We start from the raw sequence: 26,066 nt of genomic DNA, 5'->3' as shown, positions 1-26,066 counted from the left end.
TTTCCTGGGGTTAATGTGTTTCAACTTGTTGATAGCATTACTCCTTGTCTATTTCCTTATATGTCCTTACTTTTGACAGTGATGATTATTGTTAAAGTAGGTTTTCCTGCTCTGAATTCCATGGAATTTTATCTTTAAACATAACAGAGGTATATTTATATCAATAAATAAAATATAACTAGAGTTGTTTTTAAACAATTACAGAAACAGCCCAGTAAGACTAAATGACAAAAGACACATTAATAGGTCCTCTGCCTTCACTTTGAATGGCACCTAGTGAGCAACAGCCCAAATTGGCAGTAGACCTTGTACCCCTCTACCTCCACTCTGTGTGGCCATGTACTAGGTAGGAATAGGGGTCTTCTCTCCAAAATCTCTGCCAGTTTGAAACTGGCAGAGGAGCTAGTCATATATATTTTGACAAATACTAAACAGAAGAATAAAATGCAGCAATGACGTAGAATGTAATGCTGTGCAACACTCTCCCTCAAGCTGGACACTGGAGCTTCACTGACTGGTTTGTGCATAATACAAGCACTCCAGCCCCTCTTGTCACATACAAGGCTCTTCCATAAAGAGGAATAAAGGATTTCAAGATCAGTAAATATCCTACATTCTATCATTTACAAAACTGCTGCAGCATTACAGGTGGACTCATCCAAAATGCTCATATAATACAAGTGAATGTAATGAAGTTGGCACACGAGTGAATTTTAAACAGAGCTCGTCTCAGTCTCCCAGGACTATGTGTAAACTGTTCTGGAGTTCCCAACACATCACTTCATATTTCATTTTGACAGTTCAGTGTATCCCACCCTGAGGGCTTGACCTGAAAATGTAGACACGTTTCAGATGAAACAAAAGATTAATTAGAAAGGCTGAAGTCATTAATGAAGGCTATCAATTATTAATCAGTTGGCCCACTATTCTCTTTTCTCATATCAAGAAGTATTTATAAGCCAGTGGCAGGGTTCCAGGGCTGATTACATCACTTCACAACTGTATTACTCTGGTTGTATGATTAGACCCCACAAGCAAAGCAGGAAAACATCAAACATTTCTGTGCAGGAGATATCTAAAGGAAAATTCAAGGTGATGGAACTACTTCCTACCTTCAAAACCTTCCTTACCACTGCATTTCAGTGGGCTCTGGTCTTGCATCTGAGTCACCAATTGTTGCTGGTAACAAAGCACTGAACCACGGTGCACGTAAAGCTTTTGGGGTTTTTTTAGGGTCTCCATTTTTCATAAAAAGGAACACCTGATAAGTTTTAAATATATCACTCAAAGCAATATACACACCCTAAGACATAAAGGGCCTGTCAGGTGTTTGCCACAGACAGGTATCTTTGAATAATCATTGAAAGATCTCAGAATATTAGTAGGGAAAGTTGTCTTCACAAAAGTAAAGCAGAGTTGCTATTTATTATCCTTACATATGTGAACTTTATTTCCCTTGGGAAAAAAAAAAATCATTATTGAAGAAAAATGTTTAATTAAGGAATATTAATAGAAACATGCCTTTTCAACAATTTATATTAAGATTTTATTACCACATTAAAGATTAAAGCCTACTCAGTTGTGAAATCATCACTTACACAAAGTGGCAAAATCCTCATCACTTGTTAACTACCGAGTGAGGGAAAATGACTTGGAAATGTAACACAGCCTCCGTCTTGAAAGACAACGATGATTACCGTAGTCTTTTCTTACTCCAGTGTTCTTCATTACTGCTAGATGCAGAGTAACTTGCAGTTGCCGCTTTTCAAAACTTCAAGATGCTTTTAATCTTATTTGTGTTATTGTTTGCAGCATTATAGACAAATTTTAGCTTCTAACTTGAATAGGTTTGCTCTATAAAATAATATAACATGCCAAACCAATAAACTAGTATATGATATTGAAGTGAACTGGTAAAATGACATCATATTCCTCCTCCCCTTTGAAATCACTAAAAAACAATCTAAGCCTACCTAATCAAAACAAAAAACCTATTGAATGGGCATTATTAAACTTTCTACTTCAAAAAAAATTTCTGTTCCTTTTTGCATCAAAAAAAAAAAGAGAATAAACTTTAATAATAATCTCTAGATTCTAATCTTCAACTTTTATCCTGAGTAGACAATTTCCCCTGAAGTTATTCCACCGCTTGATTGTCCAGTGTAGCCTTTAGACCATTTATCAAGGCAAAGACTCAGATATACCAACAAACGAATTGAAGTAGTTTTACCCTATCATTTGCACAAAATTGTACTTCTAATGCCTGCTGGTGGCTTAGACCTGGCTGACAGCCAAACTCCCATCCAGAGTCTTGCTCACTCCTCTTTCTAGTTTGCCCTCCCTTCTGCTGAAGAGAATGGCAGCTAGAAGGTTTGTGGGTCAACATACAGGCAGAGCCATCACTTACTAACTATTATTGTGGGAAAAACAGACTCATCTTGGGGAAATTAAATAAATATTAACTGCTAATGAATTATTTGCTGATTTGTTTGGCAGAAAATTAGAAGAGAAACATTAAAACATACGGAAAACATCTCTCCTCTCCCTTTTCCCACGCTCAACTTTACTCCTTCACTAGAGACTGCAGCAACAAATGTACAAGGGGTGGAGGGGGTGTTACAGTCTGTACACAGTGGTTTTTCTCTACTGCTCCTTCCTTCTTACACTTCTCCCCTGCCCCAGGACGGGGTTATCTGCAGTCTGCAGCAGCAATTTGCTGTGCCACAGAGCACCTCCTCCTCTCATCTTGGTGTTACCTCTGCTGTTTAGCACTCTTTTCACCCCTTTCCTGGCATTTTCTGCCCTTTCTTGAATATGCTCTCAGAGGTTGCCACTAGCATGGCTGATGTCCCCCAGTGGGTCTGATTTGCAGCCAGCTGAGTCTAACACAGGGCAGCTCCTGGTCTTGTCTCACAAAGGCCATCTTGCAGCCTTCACCTTGCCATTTACACCCAATGCATAGCTTTGCATATATGATATACAATCAGACGGCTGTGCGGCCCCCTTTCTTTCTTCTCTTGGGGTCGTTTAAACAAGCTGTACCCACAGATGTGAATGCATCACATTCACAGCAGATTAATTTACTTCTGCAGAGATCTGCTCACTTATAACAGAACTCATAGTCCTTCAACTCATAAAGCTTTCTGTCATATCTGGACCCAATTTATACAGCCAAGACAGCACAGTTTGACAGAGAAGTGGACCACAGGCTCTTTAAGTCCAGTTCATATAAACAAAAAATCCCAAATTGCATAGGAAGTAATTTCCTTTTTTTCATTTTAAGCAAGTGACAACAGTGACTACTCTCTCTCTCCCATTTTGCAAAAGTATACTTCAAGTGAAGATACACAATGCCGCTAGGCATCAGGCTTGATAAAGGCAGAAAGCAACAATCCCATCAGACAGTATAGCCTTGCAGATGAACTCATCTTGACCTATGTTTGCCTGGTTTCAGGAACCTGTCACCTATTACAATAGGCAGGAAGCACGAAGAATGCGTTCTAGTTGCAGTGCAGTCCAAAAACTACATTGACATTAAAAATTAATGATTTCTTATAAAGCACTGAACAATGCTCAGCAGCTAAAGCTTTGAGCTTTTCAACTAGCTCAAATGCATTCTTTGGGCCTGACCTTAGTTAGATAATACGAGTGACCTCCCAACTCCCAGATCACTTATGGTATCAGCACTTCTGAGGAAGAAGCAAGGCAATTCATCCTCCAAGGAAAAGGGTGGCTTTTGATACAGGAGTGCAAATGTGAAAAGCAAGAAGCTTCCATAAGAAGCTAAATGAATATTTTTTTTGGCATCCAAGGGACTAGCAGCTGTCCAGTGATTCTTGTCAGTGCTGAATACCACCTTGGTGGGTACTCCAAATCTGAAACCTCTTTCAGGGATCACTGAGGAACACGCATTTCAAGCCAAATTCTAGCCCAACTCCATGAATGTTAATGAAGGGATTGCACACTCATAATACCTCTGTGGAAATAAAAATTTGCCTCAACAATAGCAACCTTGACATATTTCAAAGTCATTTAAAAACTTGAATTCGCCACTTTTGCTTATGACAACATTTTATCCAAAGAAGAAAGAAATGAGAATCGGGCACTGGGTATATCCCACTGTAACAATATCTAAATGCCTACTGGATTATCATCACTACAGTCACAATGATGTGTTTCAGATTAAGACCAGGAGTTATGCGGAGAACAACACTGAAAACACTTCTGTGCCTCTATAAAACTCATTTTCCTAGTCAGAACGTCTTTCCACAGTCAGTTTTGTCATCTACATTTTTCATTACAGATATTAGAGTTGTTTAACATACAGCTCTTGTGTCAGGAGGACGGATAGGAGTAGACCAAGCAGTAAATGCACTGTGTAACCCATCGAAAGATATTCTGACACAGCTGAATCAAATCACTGTCAGGTGCAGTGCTTCAAAACTGTATGCAACCCTCTGTCCCCTCAGAGCAGTGATCATCCTTCAGTGCAGCTGCTTACCTTACAAGTAATGTCTTTTCAATTATCTTAAAAGCCAGATTTACCATTCTGTATTTACAAGTTCACAAGCCAATTAATAACAACCTTGGGAATCACTGCAAGGCTCCAGATGACATATCGCATGACGTGTTCTCTGATACAGGTTTTATAAACTGAGCCAACATGTCATCTAATGTGTCAAAATGCTTATTTCCTGGACCGACAATAAGAAACCAGAGGACAGCTTATCTCCCTTCTAACTCAGCATTATCATTTAACACCAGCTGCCATTGAAAGCTGGAAAAATATTGAGTGTTTAGAGAAAAGAAAAGAATTCAAAGTGTTGAAATTATGATGAACACCATCACACTGGAAGGGAACTTAAAAGCCTTTGGTTGAGAATGCATCCTTCAAACTGATCACACCACTGAGGTAAAACAATTTTGAAACAAATGTGATTGGATGACCTCTGTGTGCAGATGCACTGAGCTGAGTCTATACAGCCAACCAAGCTCAGAACCAAACATATGGCACAAAGATGCCCAACAAGCTTGCAAAGAGCCAGCTTGGGTCTACCACAAAGTAGCAATGCTTATCTGGTGCAGCAGGGAGTGAATAAACCTTTCTGAACATAACTGACCATTCAGATGCAGAAGCAGTGAAACCTGTCTGCAGCAGCAACTTGTGGACTGTATGTTTGAATTTGCCTTAGCCCCGGGATATCCTCATTATGTCCCTCTCTGCTACACATACAGCCCAGGAGAGCCTAAGGGGATTAGGGGGACCTGCTGGCACAAAGCACAGGAAATGATTGTCTGTAAATGCAGCTGAAAGACAAACACAAAAAACAAAGAGGAGCTGAAGGACAGTGTTGACACAAAACAAATGGAGGTTTATAACAACATTTTAAGAGAAATGGCAGAGGCAGAAAGTCAGAAGAGATAAGGTAGATATGACACAGACAGCAAAGAGGAAGCAAAGGTGTGATTGCCTGTGAGAGCAGAGGGCTGGACTGCATGACCTAAACAGTCCCCTCCCTGTCCTGTTCCTAAATTAAGATGCACAGCCAGCAACCCTGAAAGCCTTGTGAAGATCGAAGACTAAACTTTTCCTATCAGAAAGAAAGCATGTTTTTGGTTTGTTTTTTGGTTTGTTTTTTTTTTTTTTTTTAACAGGAAACAAATTCTGGTCGGAATACAAACCAATGAAGATTGTAAAATCGGTTTCGAGCACAACAATTTTCTAATATGCAAGACAGTCTAAACTATATGCCTTTTCCCTACAGGCTCCAATAAGAATGGAGTTAATCTCATTTGAAAAAAATAAGGTAATTAACAGTAAGCATTGTAGGAGGACTGTATTAAACTGGGGTCCTCACAAGTTAAGATTTAAAGAAATACAAATGAGAAACAACCACCTACTCCACAGAAACAGAGAAGACAAGGGCACAACAGTAAGAACTAAATTTCTGAAGAAAAGAAACAGAGAAGACTTCCAAATGTAAGGACATACAAGTTCTTCAAACTAACTAGTACAGGAAGAAAATTATCCAACCTCACAACAGGACAGAATCAGTACAGTTAGATTTTAACACAAGGAAATGTAATCACAGGAATATCCTGTCAGTTTAACAGAACAATGGACTAAATTCCTTTTGTAAAACTCTCCTGAAACTGTAAAGGGAGCAAAATCAAGTCTTAGCAGTGATTGAATGCAATAGTTCTGCAAAACTGTTATCTGTAGAAATGTCCTGAAAGTCCCACACTCCCAGTAATGCTTGATGCTCTGGAATATAAGCTTACACATTCCACATGATCAGACTTCGCTCCTTGCACTCTTCCGTGCACTGGTACACCACCACTCAGAAAACAGCACCCAAAGGCAACCCTGCTTCTCCTTGATATCTCCCTAGCTGCGTAGCTTAAGTATCTTTCAACAGGTTCCAACTTCTTACCACGTGTTGTCCAGCACATTATATATGAGCAAATGCAGTGGCTACTATTAAAAGGTTATGTCTCTGTTCAGTTGTGGAGATGCATTTACTTCAACCCGCAATGCTGCAGCATATATTGCCCACCTGAATTATATCAAAAGATCATTACTCATTGAGGTTCTAGTCTCTAAATATATTTGGGATAAAACATACCACCTATGAAAGGATAACCTACAGATAAGAACGTTTGTAAAGAAATGTTTTAGTAAAGCACTCAAAGACACAGATTAAATCCTTCCTCCTTAAACAAGTGAGAAATGCCTGCAAAGTTAGAGGATCTCATTCTTATTGCTAGTTAAAATAGTATACTAGAAGCACGATATGGTTTGCTACGAAACTGATTAATCCCACCTTCTCTTTAAGACTCAGCAGCATCATACTTAAAGGGTTTTACATGACCCAAAACCTGAAACCCTATGTGTGGTACTGACTTTCTTTGTCTAAAATTAATAGAATAATTTAGACATAATAAGATAGCAAAGGAAGCCTGAGCTAGTATAACATACTTTTCTTTGTCACGCTTCGTGTTTTCTACTACTTAGCTTCCACAAACCATACTCCTGACATCAGTAACTGACAAGAACAAAGAATAAGCTAAAACAGGGGCTGTGTGTGCTAAAAGTAAATTTGGACAGAGAGAAATTTGGAGAGCTAGAAATATACTTGGTTATCAGGTATAGGCAAAAACATGCTTGGCTGATGCTTTACATTGATCCAAATTATAACAGTTATATGAGGCAGTCAGTCTCCTTCTGAAGGCTGCAAATTACTTTAAAAAAAAATAAAAAATTTAGATGAAGCAGGAAAAAAAAAGATATGCTAAGATATTTAAAAGAGATTTCACACCATATAATTTTGAGAAGTTGGCCCATGTGAACTTCATGAGGTTCAACAAGGCGAAGTCCAAGGTCCAGTATCTGGGGGTTAGGGCAACCCCCAGTATCAACTGAGGCTGGGGGGAGGTGAAGGGATTGAGAGCAGCCCTGCTGAAAAGGACTTAAGGGTATTGTTTGATGAAAAACTGAACGTGAGCCAGCAATGCATGCTTACAGCCCAGAAAGCCAGCTGTATCCTGGGCTACATCAAAAGAAGTGCAGCCAGCAGGTTAAGGGTGGCAATTCTGCACTTCTACTCTGCTCTAGTGAGACCTCACCTGGAGTACTGCATCCAGCTGTGGAACCGTCTGCACAGGAAAGACATGGACCTGTTGGAGCAGGTCCAGAGGAGAGCTACAAAAAATGATCAGAGGGATGGAGCACCTCCCATGTAAGTACAGACTGAGAGAGTTGGTTTTGTTCAGCCTGAAGTTTACAGAGAGACCTTATAGCAGTGTTTCATTTTTTAACAGGTTCTTACAAGAAAGATGGAGACAGGCTTTTTAGCAGGGTCTGTTGCAGTAGGACAAGGGGTAATGGTTTCAAACTAGAAGATGGCAGATTCAGACAAGATGCAAGAAAGAAATGCTATGTAAATGAGGGTGGTGAACAGGTTGCCCAGAGTGGTGGTAGCTGCTGCATCCCTGGAAACACTCAAGGCCAGGTTGGACAGGGCTCTGGGCAACCTGATCTAGCTGAAGATGCCCCTGCTTATTGCAGAGGGGTTGGATCAGATGACCTTTGAAGGTCCCTTCCAACCCAAAGTGTTCTATGATAAGCTTTACTTCAAGTGGGTTTCAGATTGTGTGTTTGCAGCCTTACCCATCTCACCTTACTTAAGAAAATGGAAGAGGAAAATGCCTGTATCATTTTCTAATATAAAAGCCTTTTAAACCAGCAGGAAGCCTTCGGTTTAATCATGCTTTATGCACTGAAAGGTTAACTAATGTGAGAGACTTATTAGCAGAACTAATACCACTTCAGCCTTGATCTCAACAACACAGAAGCTAAGTAAGTCCAGGCCCCATCAGCATTTAAATGGAGAGAAAAAAACCAAGCAACAATAACAAAAACACCATACACCACCTGCTGCTGTAAAATGAGCCTTCAGATGTCATGGGCAATAGCAGGAGAGGTTGGCAACAGTAGCTTTCCAAGGGCCTTATCCTCTCGCATCTGATGGTATTTAATTGCTCCCTCAGGATGGAGAAGGAAGCACTGTGAAGCCTTCTGATTTAAGAAAGGATGGATGTGTATACCCAGGCAGCTCCAGTTCTGAGGCTACAGCTCTAGTTACATCTTTTGACCTCTAAGGCCTCAGTTTCCTCATTCTATAAGGATGTTCACATGTTTAGCTTTCACAGAGATATTGTGATATATTGTGATTGTATAGCTGTTTAAATGTATAAGCATATATATGTTTTAGGCATTATAACAACCTTTAAAGCAATGCCTGTGAAAAAGAACTCTGCCCCTTTCTTGAAAACTTATGTACAATAAAATTTACAAGTACTTGGATGTTCAAGTTTCAGCCAAACTGCAGTTTAGTGAACTTTCTCTTCAAGATTGTCTCTGCATTGCTCTGGTAGAACAGGAAAAGGCAGCATTGCTTCTCATTTTCCATGTAAAACTGTGCAGAACTAGTTATTTTTGTTCTCTAGAACGGTTGATTTTCTTCTCAGAGTCAGCCGCGTATCGGTCATCAAGTTATCTTTTTCCCTGCACTGAGTTTTGAAATCTCCTAGAATTAAATTCAGAGAGCAATGAATGTGTAACATTGTTTGAATTAGATCAAGTTTATATTTTTCTAGTAAGATTCAATATGTTCCTGTTTAAGATATTCTTCCTAGAGGCTTAATAGAGAAACAGTTCATTTCACTGTAGTTGATGTAGTAGCAAATAGTTGTTAACCTTTGATGAGAAGGTCACATCAGATACGAACCAGGGGTAAATTAAACTGACAATTGCCCTTGTTTAATTGCTTTTGAGTAGTACTCAGCATGTTTCAATGTGCAGTGAGTTATTATCACACCCTGCTGCTATCCACTAACACAAAGATCAAGAATTTTATTTTACTTTTTTTATGCAACCATAGACAAAGGCTTTAATTACAAACAGATTTAATTTAGAACCTGTTAGTGCAATTTATCCAAGTATACAGAAGTAAGATGGATTGGTCTCAAGAAGCTTGCAAATATGGTGTTTCCTGTAAAGGACAAACATCGATATTGCCAAAGAGTCTGCAAATATAAAATATTTTAGTCTCTTTCAGAATGAATGCTAGAAACCTCACAGTTCTCTCCTTCAGGTCTTGGTTATTTCAATAAAAGGACTTCATTGGAGATTGATTGAGTTTCTTTCTTTGACCCAGCCAGAAACCCACAGACACCGCTTCTCTCCTTTGTATTTAGTATTTAGAAGAAAAACATCAAGAAGAAAAATCTAAATTTTCTCAGCATCAAAAAAGTCCCAGTGTTTCCTCATTTACTTACTCACTGACAAGACTATGTGACAAATTGTGAAAATTCCAAATATCCATTCTGAAATAGTAAGAAGTACTGCAAAACAGTAAAAGCAATTCAGCTCAAGTTTTAGTGAAATTATGATATATAATATAGCGCTAGATGACATAGCCTACATAAACAATATAGTCACAGGAAAGAGTAAAATAAATACTAAGCAAAACACAGTATTTGTTTAAATAGCGTACAGAACAAGGAATAACATAATATTTATTGCCGTACAGAGTACTTGGATAGATACTGTGAGATACTCTGAGATTTAATCATTTAACACCTAATAGCAATTCACAGAACTACAGCAAATCTTAAAACAAACCTTGATAAATTAAACGAGATTCAAGCCACAGAAGATATTTTAAACACAGACTATATATTTAGGGATGAATCTCTCATAAGGAAGCCCATTAAGATTTTTGCTTCAAATTAGGAGCATATTTTTTATTTCTGCACTAACACTGCAGCACTAGGATCTGACTTTGCAAGATGTACACCACTAAAATGGGCAGATGTGCGTTCTGAAAAAAATGCTGTTAATTCTGTTCACTATACCAAATCATGATAATCTTAGCAGAAGTCTGCTTCCTTGACGACACAGCAAAGCTTTAAATCAGCAAAGGCAGTGTAGTTACTTCTATCTTCAATCCAGGTTTCACAAAATTACCTATGTAACTTCCACTGATCTTCCTCCATCTCCTCCACTCCTTGACTTTCACTCTATTGTCTAGCAGAACTAAGCTGTTCTGCAGAGCTGAAATAATTTTCAGATTTGTGACTCTAATAAAGGCAACTTGCGGTCCAACTGGCAGTTTTACCATTAATGCTAAAATTGCCCCCTACCAGCTTTCTTCCATATCTCTAATAAGCCAGGATCTACATGTAAACTGTCACTAAGTGAGGTGCTAACGAATGCCTGTATCAAAGCACAGAGCTTCCATGGTGCCTAAATGGAGCTAGAGATCTAGAATCCATCATCTTTAGCCAAAGAATTCAGTGCACTATTTACCACCCTGCTGCATTCAGCTAAGTACTTTCATTCACATACCTGGTATAGACACTGACAATAAGTCAGGAATAGAAGCTCAAAAGCTCATTGAGATAACTTAATGGGGCATAGGGCCAAATTGTGCCAACGATAAACAGGCACCCTGCAGTGAGAAGCTCCTTAACCTTCAAAGTCTTAAGCTGTGATCCCCTACCACAGAGTCTCTTTCCCAAGAACTAGACGGACCATTCCTACGCATAATGTGAGCTAGTTCAAATATATCAAAAATGGATTTTTAACCATCTTTTCAAAATAAAAGCGGAAGTAACGAAAAAAAAACCACATAAATTAAAGCTGTTTTGAAAACTGAAGGTCTCTTTTCTTTCTTCAAATTAGTTTTTCTTTACTAATTCTTCTGTGCTCTAGGGAACAATAAATGCATTATGCACAAACACATGGGACATCAGACTCAAAGAGTTTAGAAAAGGACAGGAAAAGACCTTTTTTTTTTATTCTATAAAACAGGCACAACTGGCAAGCAGTTATCTTGAGCTACATTTTTTGTGTGGATGACCTGCATATAGTAGCCTCTTTGTACATTAAGTATTTTCATAGTACTTGATCAGGAATGAAGGCCCCTCTTCCAGGAAAAGACTATGTGTTACAGGTTGACACTGATGAGTAAACTAAGCACCCACCCTGCTGCTCATTCACTTACTCCTTCTCAGTGAGATAAGGGAGAAAATCAGAAGGGTAAAAGTAAGAAAACTTGTGGATTGTGATAAGGACAGTTTAATGAGTGAAGCAAAGCCTCACTACTTCGAATCTGCAGGCAGATGTTGAGCCACTTTGAGGTAAGCAGGGCCTCAGCACATGTAACTGTGACTTGGAAAGACATTGGTCATACCATCAGCATGCCTTCTTCCTTTCCCTGAATTTATTTGCTGAGCAAGGAATGTTATGGTGTGGAATGTCCCTTTTGTCAATTTGGGTTAGCTGCGCTGGCTGTGTTACCTTCCAAACTCTGGTGTGCCTCCAGCCTACTCACTGCCTTCTGAACTTCCTGAGGTTTGTCTCTTAACTTAGAGCCAGCCTTTAGGATAATTTTACCATCCCCAGTCAAATCTCTTCAATCACGTGCACTAAGCATGTTGTGATAGACATGAAAAAAAGCCAGTTGTAATAAATATGACATACGATTAAATTCATCCCTTTAGCATGCACCACACCTTGTTACATAGAGAGAGCAAATGGATTTGCATCTCTCAATGGAATTCCTGCTATGTCTTTGGATAGGTTTTTTTGTGAAAGAGGATATCTTTGTTATCCATACTACCAATACCTTGGTCTCCTGTTCATTTTCTTAGTCTTTAGCTTTTGGTTCTTAAATTACACATTAATCTTATTTTTGTTCAGCTATTTCTCCCTTGTTCAGAGAAGGCAGAATGCTGGGCAGTTTTCTGTCCTCTTGCAAGGACAGAAATAACATAACAAGTTAGGGTAACCTAAACATTTACTAGTGATTAACTAGAAATTACCTTTCCCTCTAAGGAAAGATAGTAACTCACTGTATGCATGCTGTTAATCTGCTTCAATATTGATTAACACAGATGCAATTAAATCATCTTCTTGTGATCAACATAAAGAAATGGAGTACAATTAGGATGCAAAGCCTCAGCTGAAGATGACTGCCGTTCTAAGCAAAAAGGAAGATGTGACTTAAAACTTACATTATTAATGCTAATAACTATAGAAAAGAGGTAAACCCTTCTGACATGCTCTGCGAGATCCTCAGATCCTGTTTGTAATGCAATAGCTTCGTGCTTGGTAGGGAGTCTGTTACCCATTGGTGCAAGCAGACAGGACTACCACCCCAGTCCTCATGGTGTCAGCACTATCTACCGCGCACAGATAAACAGAAACCTACTCCATTGCACACCACGGATGTTCTGCTGAGGAGGCAGGATAATTTTTAAGGTACTGCAGTGTATGTGTAGGTATGTCACACCTTAAATGAAGACTATCTTGCCAATTTCCACTTACCTTAGATAACATGCAACATGAGTTAGGTTAGAGGCTCCTTAACTATTTAATCATAGCTTCAAGAACTGACAGCCCACAGCTATAAATGTTCGTAATATATATCTATGTATATATATGAAAAAATGAAAGAGAGACTCTGCTGTCTTCAGAGAGACTCTGAATTTCATACACCGAGATTAAATCAGATGTTATCCCACTCCCATATTCAACTCATTTGCCATCTTGCCTGGAAGGTTAGCAGTCATTGTTTCAAGCCTTCATAGAGTCGTAGAGGTTGGAAAAGAATTCTAAGATCATCAAGTCCAAGCATCAGCTCAACACCACTATGCCTACTGAGCCATGTTCCGAAGTGCCTTGTCCACACACTTTTTGAACACCTCTAGGGATGAAGACTCCACCACCTCCCTGGGCAGCCCCTTCTAATGCTTCAACCACTCTTTCAGTAAAGAATTTTTTTTCTAATATTCAGTCTAAACCTCCTGTGGCATGTTTCATGCCTACGTTAATCCTCAGGTTACACCTATTAAAGGTAGTGTATTCAGAAGCCAATGCCAGAGAATTTACCCCTGTCAAAAAGGTACATTTAGATAGTTTTCACATTAGTAATTACAGGAGACCTGCAGAGTACTCCCTCAGGTAGGCTGCTAGATTTTGTCTTGGTGGAAAATGTCCTTAGACAGCCTAAGGATCCAGACACTATCATCTTTTGCTTGGAAGCACATCCTTATTCCCTCCCTTTACCAGTAGGTAGTCTTGCCACTCTCATTCATTAGTTGTTTACTCACTCAGCTGTGTTACACAAGATGTTGTTTCCTACACACAGTCAGTCAGTAAACAATTTCTTGTTTCAGAAAAGAAGCTTCTGCCTCACTTCTGGGGATCCACTAGCATGCTTCAGTATAAAGTATGTTTCACTGAATAGATACTCCATATTGATGTGTAGGGGCTTATAATTTCTATTAACGTAATTCAGAGAAACACACACAATTCTTTACTGTTTCTTAAGTGAAATGAAACCTAATGGACGTGAAACACTTCAAAAAACTGACAACAGCTTATAGGACACTGGTGCTTAACCAATTCTAGTATATTCCAAGAAACATATCAAACTCGGAAGACTTACTCTATGCTGGTTTAAAGTCTGGAAAGGCAAGAATAATATCACTATTCTGAATGAACATTAATGAAACAAGATCAAGATATGGTGGAGTGAAATTTGTTTGAGGTTTGAGGTTGGTTTTGTGAATACAAATAAGAGTTCTATACAAGCAAAAAAACCCAAAACAGTAAAACATGCACTTTAAGAGAAACCTGTAGTCACGAAGATAGACAATGGAAGAAAATCACCCCCCTCTTTTAATGGTTTATAGCCTCTGTCGATACACTGCCTGCAAAATAATATCCTCTTATTTCTATTTTCTTCAATACAAAAATTCTCACTCTTTTAATGCTCACTCTGAATTTGGCCTAAGAAAGGCCAAAACATTTTGTATCATGGCAATTTTGGTTATAGAAAAGTAAATCAAACTGCTAATATATTTTGTCTCCATTTATTATCTCTGTCTAAACCTTAAGATATTCAGTTCATCATTCATCCTTCATCATAACCTCGTTATCCTTCTCCTGATTCCAATTCTTCTGCTTCTTCTGTATCTGCTTAGATGACACGGCACTGCAGTTTTTGAGGGAGTCTCCAAGGGGACTTTCTACAGAGGAGCCATAATTGTCTCTACAACCATAAAATCCATAACACAGACTCTGGAAAATCATAGTTCAAGTGGACAAATTTGGCCAAACCTACACATATATTTTCATCCATTTATACTCATTTTTATTTAGCTATGCCATCTCTAACTCGGGGAAGACTTACATTTTCTTATACTTATTGTTTAAGAATCAGAACGTTCTTCATCAACTCCTGCAGCCTTCAGTTGCAGCCTGCTGCTAAGAGATGGATCCTCATTAGCTTGGGTCTACTTAAGCAAATCTTCTCTCAAAATCACTATAATTTTTTCCCAAACTCAGAGTTTACTTTTTACAAGTAATTCAGAAACTGGACCAGTCTCACACCATCATTCTGAATGGCCAGAGGTAAGGTGGTAGTTTACAATACACATCAGAATGAAAGACTGAAGAATAAAAGCGCACTGCACGCAAAGGGGCAATTTCTCTTTCCACAGTCATCAACAGAATGATAACTGTCAATAACTGTACTTGTCTTCCTCTTCCCATTTGATATCTATGAAGAGTTTTGCATGTTTTAAATCATAAGATAGGTGTTGTAGTATAAGGTGAATGAACATATAGAAACAGTCAACTACAACTCACACATGCCAGGTTTCCATTGTATGAGTATGAGGAGGTCAGAATCCAGTGGACAGCATCCAAAATAAACTCTGTGACTGGAATAAGAGGCTTCCCCAATATTTATCCAGGAAAATCCCCGTCACTTTCATTATTATCATCATTAAATATAATCACTACTGAAAAAGTCAAGTTGCTAAATATACATAAAACAAGTCATATTAACTTGTCTTCCCTGTTTTAGTACCCATTTTCTCCTACAATTTCCTTTATGGTTTAAGTATTTGTATTTTTAAAATTTTCTTTTATTGTGAATTTAAATTAGCTTTCATAGCTCTGATCTACAAATTTATTTGTCCCCTGTTTCTATCCTAATTTGATCCACACTGCCTTGTTTCTCTTAAAACCTGAAAATGGACTAATAGCAGGACAAGGTTTTGAAGAAAAGAAGACAGAGACAGACAGAGCACAAAGCACGTGGTAGTTTTCAGTCAGTTACGAAAGATCTTGGTCTCATGGAAAGCTTGTATGTATTTGGTAAGAAAAAGGTCCTATGTGGCCTTGCATTTTATTGTCATTTCAAGATGCGTCTTTTGACTTTTTCAAAAAATAATCCTGATCTAAGCTTGCTTCTGTGACTTTGAACTGTAAATCAGAGATAAAGTCTTCCAGACCTTCAAGGATCCAATACGACTTAAAAAGCTCCTCTAACTTTTCTACTGTCTGTAACAGCATGAGTATCAGACCATATTCTTTATTTGATCATGTAGGCAGAGTCAGTGATATACTTGATGAACAGTAATATTGTATCCAGAAAGGCACAGCAGCACGCCTTTGCTTCTCATGAATTCCTGGCAAATCCTCCCAATCCATCCTGACCACAAAAGAACATGAGAAATTAAAGCTGAACTATTTCTGCATTTGCTACCAGTGAACTGCTTCAGAAATTAAAACTGGCCAAACTACACAGGATGGAGTCAATAGAACTTTTAGTATTAATGTCAACCTCAATTAATAGCTTTGACTAGATCTCTGAAATAATCTGAAACTAGGATCATGCCATTAGAGTAGTTTGAACAAAATATATTGGGAGGAAACAGAAAATCTCTCATTCCTTTCCAAAACTGACTCGAAAGAAAAAGTTATGAACATTTTTTTTTTTCTAAATGAATGCTTACACCTCAGGTTAGATTTGCTTGTTTTCTTTCAATCTCTCCAGCAAAACTATTTACAATGTTAACAAAAAACATAATTCATTAAAACTTCAGTTGGACTCATTTTTAAAGGTAGAGCTGATAATATTCAAGACCAACATGTAGAGACAAACTATTTGCCTTCATCATTAATGTTGAAAAGACTCACTGTGCAAGTTCTTATCATAATGCAGGATTAAAATTTCCATTTTGATTCTTGTGTCCTTTTCCCCTCTTCCTTCCACTAACTACCACAAAGAACCTCACTTCCATTTTCTCTGTACCATCCCATTAGGCAGCCAAGAGCAACAAGATGCTATCTTTCACTTCTTTCTCTAACACTGAACAAATTAGTATCTCTGCACATGGCTGGTGTACTGTTCAGCAGTTAATTGTTGGCATTTTACACATGCTATATAATATCTGAAGAATATACATTCTCTTGCTCAAACACAGCCAACCACTCTTGCTCAATGGGAGTTACAGAATTCCAAGCCATTAGGCTTCACTTTGTTCACTTCTACCAAGTCTTCTGGAATTCTTTGGGTTTTTTCTAAGAAACAAGAAAGTATTATTCTTAAAAACTTGCCAAGGTTTCTCACTTTCATTCCAGTACAAAACACAAACTAAATATTTGTATATATATCAAAAAGAGAGAAGCCGTAATTGGTGACAGTCTACAGGGTCAAAATCACTTAGAATGCCAGCAATCAGTACTAGCCCTGACCCATGGTTCAGAACCACCCTGCGACATGCCCACTGCTTCGCAAGATTCTGAACATGGCAAACTCCATCAGCAGTTTAAGACCCTCATTAACATTAGGTCTGTTTTGGACCTGGCATTGTTCCTGTTTACTTACATCTTCAGGTTTCCATGTAATGTCAATAACTCCCCAGCTCATTCAAAACCTACAAATGATCCACTCCCCTTCTACTACGAATTAATGCATAAAACATATGAAATAATCTGAGCATTGTATAACACAACCAGTTTCTACCTCTAAGCGTCTTAGCTACTTTGTTTGCAAAGGAGAACAAAGCAAACAAAACTGCCCTCCTCCCAAAGCATCACATAAAATAACAAACTCCAAAAGTTTCCAGTTCTAGTGTTCTCATTTTCTCTAGCAATTCAAGTCTTCCTAAAGCCAACTTCACTCAAGTTTCCCTATAATATTTCGTGTCACAACAAAAAAGTCCGATTTCTTGCAAAGCCATGTTACGCTAACAACATCAAATTCTTATTCTTTCGAACTATGCCACTAAATCAAGCATCAGTTATATCAGCTTCAGGATCTGGTGAATTAACTTTCTCAGTGAGGGAAAAAAAAAACAAACCAGCCCTATCACTCCGTTTCTTTCTTTGCCTTCTGAGAACAATAATACACTCCACCATAATTTCACTTGTATTTAGGATTGTGAGTATGCCACTGTAGATTACCACTGCCACAAAATACTTCCACAACTTTCTAATAAATTCTATTGCTATTGAATCTCATAAGGCTTTTCTTCTTTGTTTGTCCCTGTCCCTCCTTATTCCGGTGTCAAGCCTTGGTTCCCTGTGCATCCACTCAGTAATTCCACAAAAAGCTAAAGAATAACTTGAAGTAGGTTACTTTGATGAGTGCTGAAGATAGAGAGAGCACAAAGTATAACGCATACTATTCTAGACTAATAATTTTCTTCAAGTGCGTATTCAGTTAACAGAAACCCGTGTCTGGCATAGACACGGGCCTATGTATACTCACTATGTGCAACTGCAGAAAATCACCAAGCCCCGGGGCACTGTCAATCCGAACAAGAATGCCATCCTTCACTGTTGTGCTGAAGCCCACAGCAAGACGGTCTGTTCTTGTGCTTGGTCTGTCATTAGCTGGCCAGGTGTACAGGATGAGACCTCCACTCTTCCCAAATATATATGTGGCACCAGCTAGAAAATGAAAGAAAAAAGTATTAATTACCCATTTCATTTATTTATTTGCCAAGTCTATTAATATCACTATGACTTCCAAGAGAAAGAATATAAACAAGCAGATGCTTTCATTAGTTAAAGTGGTGAAGCTGATGCCTCCTGCTAGACAGGCTACTGAGAGCATACAGAGAAGGATCCAGGAAAATTGAGTAGATGATGGAAATATATATTTCCAGACTCAACCAGGTAACAAAAGAGGACAACACATACTGAAATCCTTCAATTTGTGACAAATGGCAATTGCGAGTCATCTTTGAAACCAGAATTGATTCCACATGTAAACAGTACTTTGGATTGCCCTCTCCAACTTCTCACGTGTATTCTTCCCTCTTAAAAAAAACCCACCCGTTTTCCTTTGTAGAGCAATGGCTCTGGAATGCTAGACATTTTTCCCAATAGAAGGAGATATGAAGGTGAAACAGCTTTTTATTAGACAAAACATATCTATTCCTTCACCATTAGCCTTGCACCATTAGACTCAGTTACAAACAATGATTTCCTCCTTATGGGAAGTTCATCCTTCAGATAAGCGTGGACTCAAGACTCAGAACCACTTCTGAAGAGTAATCTAAATGTGTGTGCCTGTTATTCAGAGCATCGTCAACTTCCTATGCACATCACAGCAGGAGAACTACAAACAAACAAGCAAGCTTCATCTTAAGGTATTAAGGACTCAAGAAATTTCTCTGTATACACTGATGAAGTACATTTTATTAGTTCCTAAATTCAGATAAGCAGCATTTAAGATAAAGATAAATGAAGAGCTTATCAAGAATGAATGATATTATTAGTGCTAATATACCATACAGTGCCAGATAGAACACTGCTATCCAAGAAACAAAAACAAAAGAGACAACTGTTTCAGAAGGATGGGACTGAATTTTATATAAAGGGGTACAAAGGGAATATTTCATAGCCCTCCTTGAAGCTGCCAGCCAAAGACTATTCACACATAGTGGGAAACTATCCTCAACACTTCCTAAGACTTTTGGATATCTAGTCCACATATTTCCAGCACTGTTTGTCTTTACAGTGAGCCTGGGAATTTGTTCCTTGAGCTTGTTTTTAAGGACAACACCAAAGATGAACGCTGTCCTCTAACATTCACGAGGGTCATCTGAGCTAAGCAAGACAAGGAAGTGACACAAGTGAGGAACTATTGTCACAGATTAGGAAGCTGGGAAGCAAAAGCTTTCTGAGTTCTCATTCTGACTTATACTCAACACTCTGAGTTAGAAGCAGAATTTTATAACTCAGTAGTTATAAAATCAGCCCCTGAGCTTCTTGTAAAACGTGGCTAAAATTGCTGTCCTAGACTCAAATCTCCAGACAGGTCAGGAACAACACTTCTCAATGCTTCAGCCACTTACTGCACCTCATTTTCAGAGTGCTATTATAATTGGTCACAAGCTACAGAACAGTAAGCAAAAATAACCAGCTTCTACTATTGCCTCAGGCCCAGCAATGAAGTATTTGTAGAAAGTATTGGCAATTACTGGATACATTTTATAATCTGAGTGTAACTACAACTGACACTGGGGTTTTTTTTGTTTGTTTTGTTTGGGTTTTTTATCTGTTGTTTTTGGGTTTTCTTTCCACACCATATACCAGCCAACAACACGTAGCAAGCAACCCCAAAAGTAAGTTAGTTGGTTAGATATAGAAACAGGTGAAATCGTATACAGGTAATTTCTACGTTTGCCTACAAAGCTGCAGCTCCACTAAAGCACTTCATGACCTGTGTTCCAAATAAATACTGTACCTCACTAGAAATAATTAATACACTTTACCCTCACTTACAGGGATTCATCCAGACATCTCAACACATGTCACCAAAACAGACATTAAAAACCCAGACCCACAGAAAGGAAACAATTTGTGAAGAGCTAATTCAATGGCAGAGTGAAAATGAACCCACATTTCCTTCCTTCCAGGTGTGTACATACCTGCCAGAACATGCCCTTAGTAAAGTCAAACAACTGCATCTGAAATTAGTGTTAGAAAATTTCTGAATTAACACCCTCCCAACACACTGACACTCCAGAAGTGTGCACATGTATAATTTCAGTAAGATTAATTTTACATACTGAACTTTAACTCTCCATTCATCTCTGAACTCAAGATGGAGAGTGTACAACTACTGCAAAATACGTAGAAAGGGGGTTTGTTTGTCTGCTTGTTTAAACTCATCCCCAACTGTATCAGTAACCTCCTGGTTAGAGAGAGTTGGATACGACTGAGTAGCAGCGAATAATCTACATCTTCCCACATTTTCCTCTCATGCACAGATATATCAACAGCCCACTATAAACTATGTTACAAATACCCTTTTTCAGTTCATCTGTTTGTTCTAAAAGTTGAGTGTATTTGCATTACAGATTGAAACAAGGCATAACAACGTGTTAAGCCAAAGAAGATTAGTTTACTCATTGTTGATGGCTTCAAAGATTAAAATCCACTTCCCAAAACTATTGTCACTTGAATTGCAAGTTCTCCTCCTTTTCTTTGTACTGGTTACCAGGTCCTTCAGCAGCAAAGACAAGCTTGGAAGAGAGTTCTTCACTATTTATGGAGATGGATGATTTCTTTGCCTCTCTAAGAGCCATTTGACTGCAGGCAGAGCATATCAGTGCTCCTGTGAGTGCCAGTTAGAACCAATTATATCTTCATAGGGCTGTCATGGGACTTAACTGCTTAACAGACCTCACTTTCTCCTCACAGAACACAGATTTTGCTTTTAGGCCTAACTTGAAGATATTCAGTACTTTGGGTTTTTGCAAAAAGATCATTCAGATTTAACAACTAGAGCAGTACTGCCCAAACTAATCTGTTCACAGAATCCTGGTTACCAGCAGTTGCTTCCTTATTGTCCAGATCAGAATTGTCTGCGTAACAACAGGTGTGCCACTTGCTTTACCTTCATGTAACTGAACACACAACAATTTGCTGGGTACATCAATGTCCCTTCCCAACCTTTTTGATACAGGATACCCATTGCAGTGTTCGTAAAGAGATAGCATATTAACATTATGCCACTACCACTTTCTTTCCCACAAATTATGAACAAGATAGTTCCTCCAGTCTGAAAACACAAGGTGCAAACATCAAGTAAACATGGAAGAGGAAGGACAAGAACAGTTACTATCACATTTTGATCATATTAAAAACCAACCAAACAAAGAACCACATGACAACCTAAATGTGACAAAACATAAACCGACTCGACTGGAATGCTTCTATTTGTCTGGGCAACCATGAGTTTATGGAGTTAGAAACTTCAAGATAATTGAACAAGACAAACAGTAGAATTGCAACTCTCGAATTCAGGAAAAGGGATTTCTGCTTCACCAGAACTTAACAAGGCCTGAACAACTCTGTTTGGCTGACCTTGTTTTAAGCTGGTGTAAGTGAACTAGCTGGACTAGTTTACCTCCAGTGGTCCGTTCTGATCTTAAATCCATAACTACCCTTACTTTGTGGTGTCGCAAAAATTTGTACACTAAATAAGTGAAGAACTTGGTTAAAAAAAAAAAAGCTGAAGAAATGGAAGTCTGTTCAGCTTGAGATCTTCTCATTGCACCTAAGCTTTGTTACAGACCTCTTTATTACACAAGAGGACACATTTTTTTCCAAGACACTTTCTATTCAAGACAGACAATGGATAATACACTGATAATGAGCAGTCACTTGATATGCAGTTTTTTCTCATTGTTCAAGGATTAGCTATGTACCTCCCTTAATAAATACAACACCAACTGTACCCTGAAAACAAAAAAGTCTGATTAATTCCATTAATCCCATTGTATTTATTGTTACAGTGCTTCACCACTTCAATTATATAACAGTAACTTCAACTTACACTGTGAAAAAAAAGAAGGCAAAAAAAAAAAAATCAAAGATAAAAGTGCACAAAATTAATTCCCCAGTCAGCTGTGAGAAATCCCACTTCTCTCACTGCCCTGGGCCAGATTTACTGTACTGATGTGTGAGAACAAATGGGAATAGAACATATTCAGCTACTCTACTGGGATGTTGTGTGCAAAATTTGGTCAGTATTGGAAGCTCCAAGAAGTGAAGAAATATACGGTGAGGGAACTCTACAGATTTAAGCCACTAGGATGACATTATATGCTTAGCATACACAAAGCTTATAAACTTATAGTTTGGCAGAGTGGAAGTTGACTTCTCTCAGAAATGACATAATTTATAAATATACCTTCGGCGTTTAGAGATTCAAACATCAGAAAGACATTTTTTTGCAACATGCATGACTATGCTGTTATTTAAAGTTTGCCAATTATGTATTTGCTAACTATATTCATGGAATGAGCTGTTAGATTATTCATTTTCAGTCAAAAGCAATAGTTTGAGGTAAACGCTCCTCATGAAAAATTTCTAACAGAGAAGCTATAAGCAATGTTATAGAGCCAGCAAATAAAGCTTTCTAGTGAGTTGTGCCAAGAAACATCTTCTTTAAGTTGGCACCACCACCTATAATTTAAATCATTTATCACCGTTTCCTCATCATTGCCCAAAGACTTCAAAAACCTATCTTAAGGAAGAGTATCCTTCAAGCAACGTAGTAGAACTGCAGTAGCTATATCCCGACTAAAACTAATCCTGTACAAGCAGTAGAAAACAAATCTGCACACGATATAATTTCTTTTGTGCCTTAGGGATCCTGTGAATCTCCCCACATTAAATATTCTATTCCAAATTCTGTTTTCATCTAGTAAGCCAACAACAGCCCATTTTGCCTCCGCTACAGCACAGCACACACATGCATTTTCCTGTGGCCAAGAAAATGCAACATTGGGTAAGTATTATAACAATGTCTTTACATTAAAGGGTTAATTGCAGCAACTGGGCACATACTACAAATGCTACAGTTCAGATTTTTACCACTAAGAGTGCCTTTAAGAAGCAAATTATGAGGAACCCAGGCCAATTTAAAAGCTACAGTTATTACAGGTGTTAATACCAAAATTTACAACTTGGGTCCCACATCTTTTTGTGACAACATTGTCACAGGCAAAACAATCTCAACTGGGGTAATCTCACTTAATTGGTTTTATTGACAATTAAAAAAACCCTTACTAATTCAGGCATTGAGAACAAAAGCAACAAACTATTAAACACTTAAGGAAACTTCCTTTACTTCCTCAAGCTCAACTGAAGCCCATCAGTTCTTCTGCCCCTTCCTAGTCTTCCCTTCCTCTGGGCTTCAGTGAAACAACAGGCAGTGCAGGAGATCATGGTCTGTGCACTGAGATTTCTTTCCACTATCCCTTGATTCTTTCTTACTTTCTGTGCTTCAGCATAGGTTATGCACAAGCTGCAGCCCCTCAGAGGTATTCCTGCTTCTGTGCCGGTCTCCCACAGGCCACAGTCCCTTCAGGGGCATCCCTGCTCTGGCACAGGTCACCCACAAGCCCATTTTCTCAGGGAGCTTGTGTCCCTGCCCTGGGCTGCAGTCCCCTCAGAGGCACACCGCATCCAACACAGAACAGCTCCTTTAAATTAAAAAAAGCGCATCTTCAGCATGTCCTCAGCAATGTTCCCTTCCACAAACTTATCTCTGAACCTTCTTCCACACCTTCTCCTGGTTGTTTTTTTGGTGCTCCCTTCCTTTGTGCATCCTCCCATGAGCCCTCCAACCACACTCCTGTGTCTCCTGCACTCAGCAGCTATTGCCCTTTCTTAAATCTAAGTAGCAGCACCATATGTACCTACGAAAGGTTGAAGTTCAGGCATGTGGTGGGTTGTTTTCATCTGTGTCAGAGCTGGCTGTGACCATGCAGGGCAGTTCACAGCCCCCTCCCACGCTGGGTACTCTGGAGCCCCTTGCCACTCATGACTCAATACAAACTCAATACAAAACTGTGGTGGAAATCTGCCAAAAAGCCATGAGGTATGTAAACTTAATGAGAATATCTTTGCATTTAGCATGCAAGACAAGGCATATGCCTTTCCCTTGATAGTTAGGACTTTATTCTCTTGCATAGCATTTATAAAGTATGGGTACTCTTTTACTTCTTAACACTTTTGTAAGAAGGACTGGAAACTTATTTTTTACATTCTTTGGGGAGAAATGGAAGACAATTTTTAAAGTCAAAGACACGTAAGTATATAAATAAAATAATTGTACCAAGTCTTCCTTACCCATTCCTTGTTTTTCTTGAACTTTCCACCTCACATCCAATTTTGTGCCTACTTTATGGTCCTATTATATCTTCTGCTAAATCCAGTAGTTCTGATGGGTCTCTTGGGATATTTCATATGCTGGTGTAAAGGTCTTACCATGTTTATTAATAATCATAACCTTCTGCTCTCTAACAGGCAGCTATCACTTCAACTACGGGAAAATGTGTGATGATGGCATTTTGCTCCTCTTCTTGGAAGGAAACTGAAAATTTAATTTACTTTCAAGAAGTAATATTGTTAAAAGATGGAATCTGTTTTAGGCTACCCTAGCAAAGCAAGACCCGATTCATATTAGAAAGCAAACCTTGATAGCTGTGAGCAGCAGCTCTTTAAAGTGGTAATGAAATAATAGAGACCTGATAGTTTATTCAGAAATTCAGAAAGTTCCACAAAGTCTCAACAAAAAAGGTGGAAGTTCTGACATGCTCCCAGAAATACAAAAATAAGTAATGGTGACCCTTATCTCATTCTGCCTAGACACAGCATTTCTTTTACTAGTTCTATCACCAGAAAAGGCACTAGAGTAAATCAATGCAGGTTAGAATACTGGTATGAGAGCAAGTAAGAAGAGACCATGCATATATCTGCGGAAACTCAGCAAGAAGATGAAATTCGCTGCAGCTGGAAGCATCATTATTCATTTACCTAATTAAAAAGCAGTTCCCAAACCCATGAGAACTATTCTTCCTTAGCAAGCGGAGATGAAGAAAGCAACGAGGAAGAGCTGCTAAGACCAATTCCTATTCTAATAAAAAGAACTCTGATAAAAGAGATTGGAGGTTTTGCCTGAAATCTGATCAGCTTATTCTGATCAGCTGCTCCAAAACTTAAGGTCTCTCTAATATGTTCGCAAGTTCAGGAAAACTGCATATTTGACCACTCAGTTTCCAGTCAGGAAAACAGCAGTGGTGGAGCTTTTCAGGCCTTGGTCGGACAGTTCAACATCCTATCTATTTATGCTTGCTGTGCTCTTGAGGAAAAACTAGACATGCTCTGAACATCAGCTCCAAGAGGGAATTTAAAGTAAACAATACAGATTACACAAACCAGGAAGTAGCACCGGAGCTTTCAAGTTACTTCTGACTGTTATTGCTCCCCAAACATTAACCACATTGCAACATAGACAATAGAACATCAGTTGATACCTCTACACTATCAAAAGGACATGTATTGGCCAAGTTGAATATGAAGCTTCTGACAGCTGTTTTTCCAAGCTCCTTTTGGATGCATCAAACAGACCACACGTGCTGTACAACACAAAATTGCCTCTAAATTAATTTCTTAGAAGTAAAAAGATTGAAAGAGTGACAAAAGAATATTTTGAGGACAGTCGAAGAAATGCAACAGTGTCCATATGCATTAAGAAAATAGGTAGTTTTTACCTAGTTTGGCAATATATTCCTGAATAGGAGGGATGATTTATCTAACTCTTCATTACTTGAAATTACTTGAGCTGTGTCAAGTCTAGGTCTGCTGGAAGATCTATATTGTCTAGAGATGA

At 38.5% G+C, this 26,066-nt stretch overlaps 1 protein-coding gene across 37 annotated transcripts in view; it reads right to left on the bottom strand.

The window, feature by feature from the left end:
- The window catches only part of NRXN3 (neurexin 3), a 998,348-nt gene that overhangs the window by 233,278 nt on the left and 739,004 nt on the right, over positions 1-26,066 (bottom strand). For all 37 annotated transcript variants that reach the window (XR_008449915.1, XR_008449916.1, XM_054066539.1 and 34 more), the window contains 1 exon segment: positions 18,138-18,319. Coding sequence is in view for 35 of the 37 variants with exons in the window: in XM_054066539.1 (XP_053922514.1) it covers positions 18,138-18,319 (182 nt within the window). In the remaining 2 variants the exon portion in view is untranslated.

The sequence above is a fragment of the Cuculus canorus genome, chromosome 5 (assembly GCF_017976375.1).
Source record: "Cuculus canorus isolate bCucCan1 chromosome 5, bCucCan1.pri, whole genome shotgun sequence".
NCBI lineage: Eukaryota > Metazoa > Chordata > Aves > Cuculiformes > Cuculidae > Cuculus > Cuculus canorus.
Note: the sequence above shows the minus strand (reverse complement) of the source record. Positions and strands in the feature narration are given on the sequence as shown.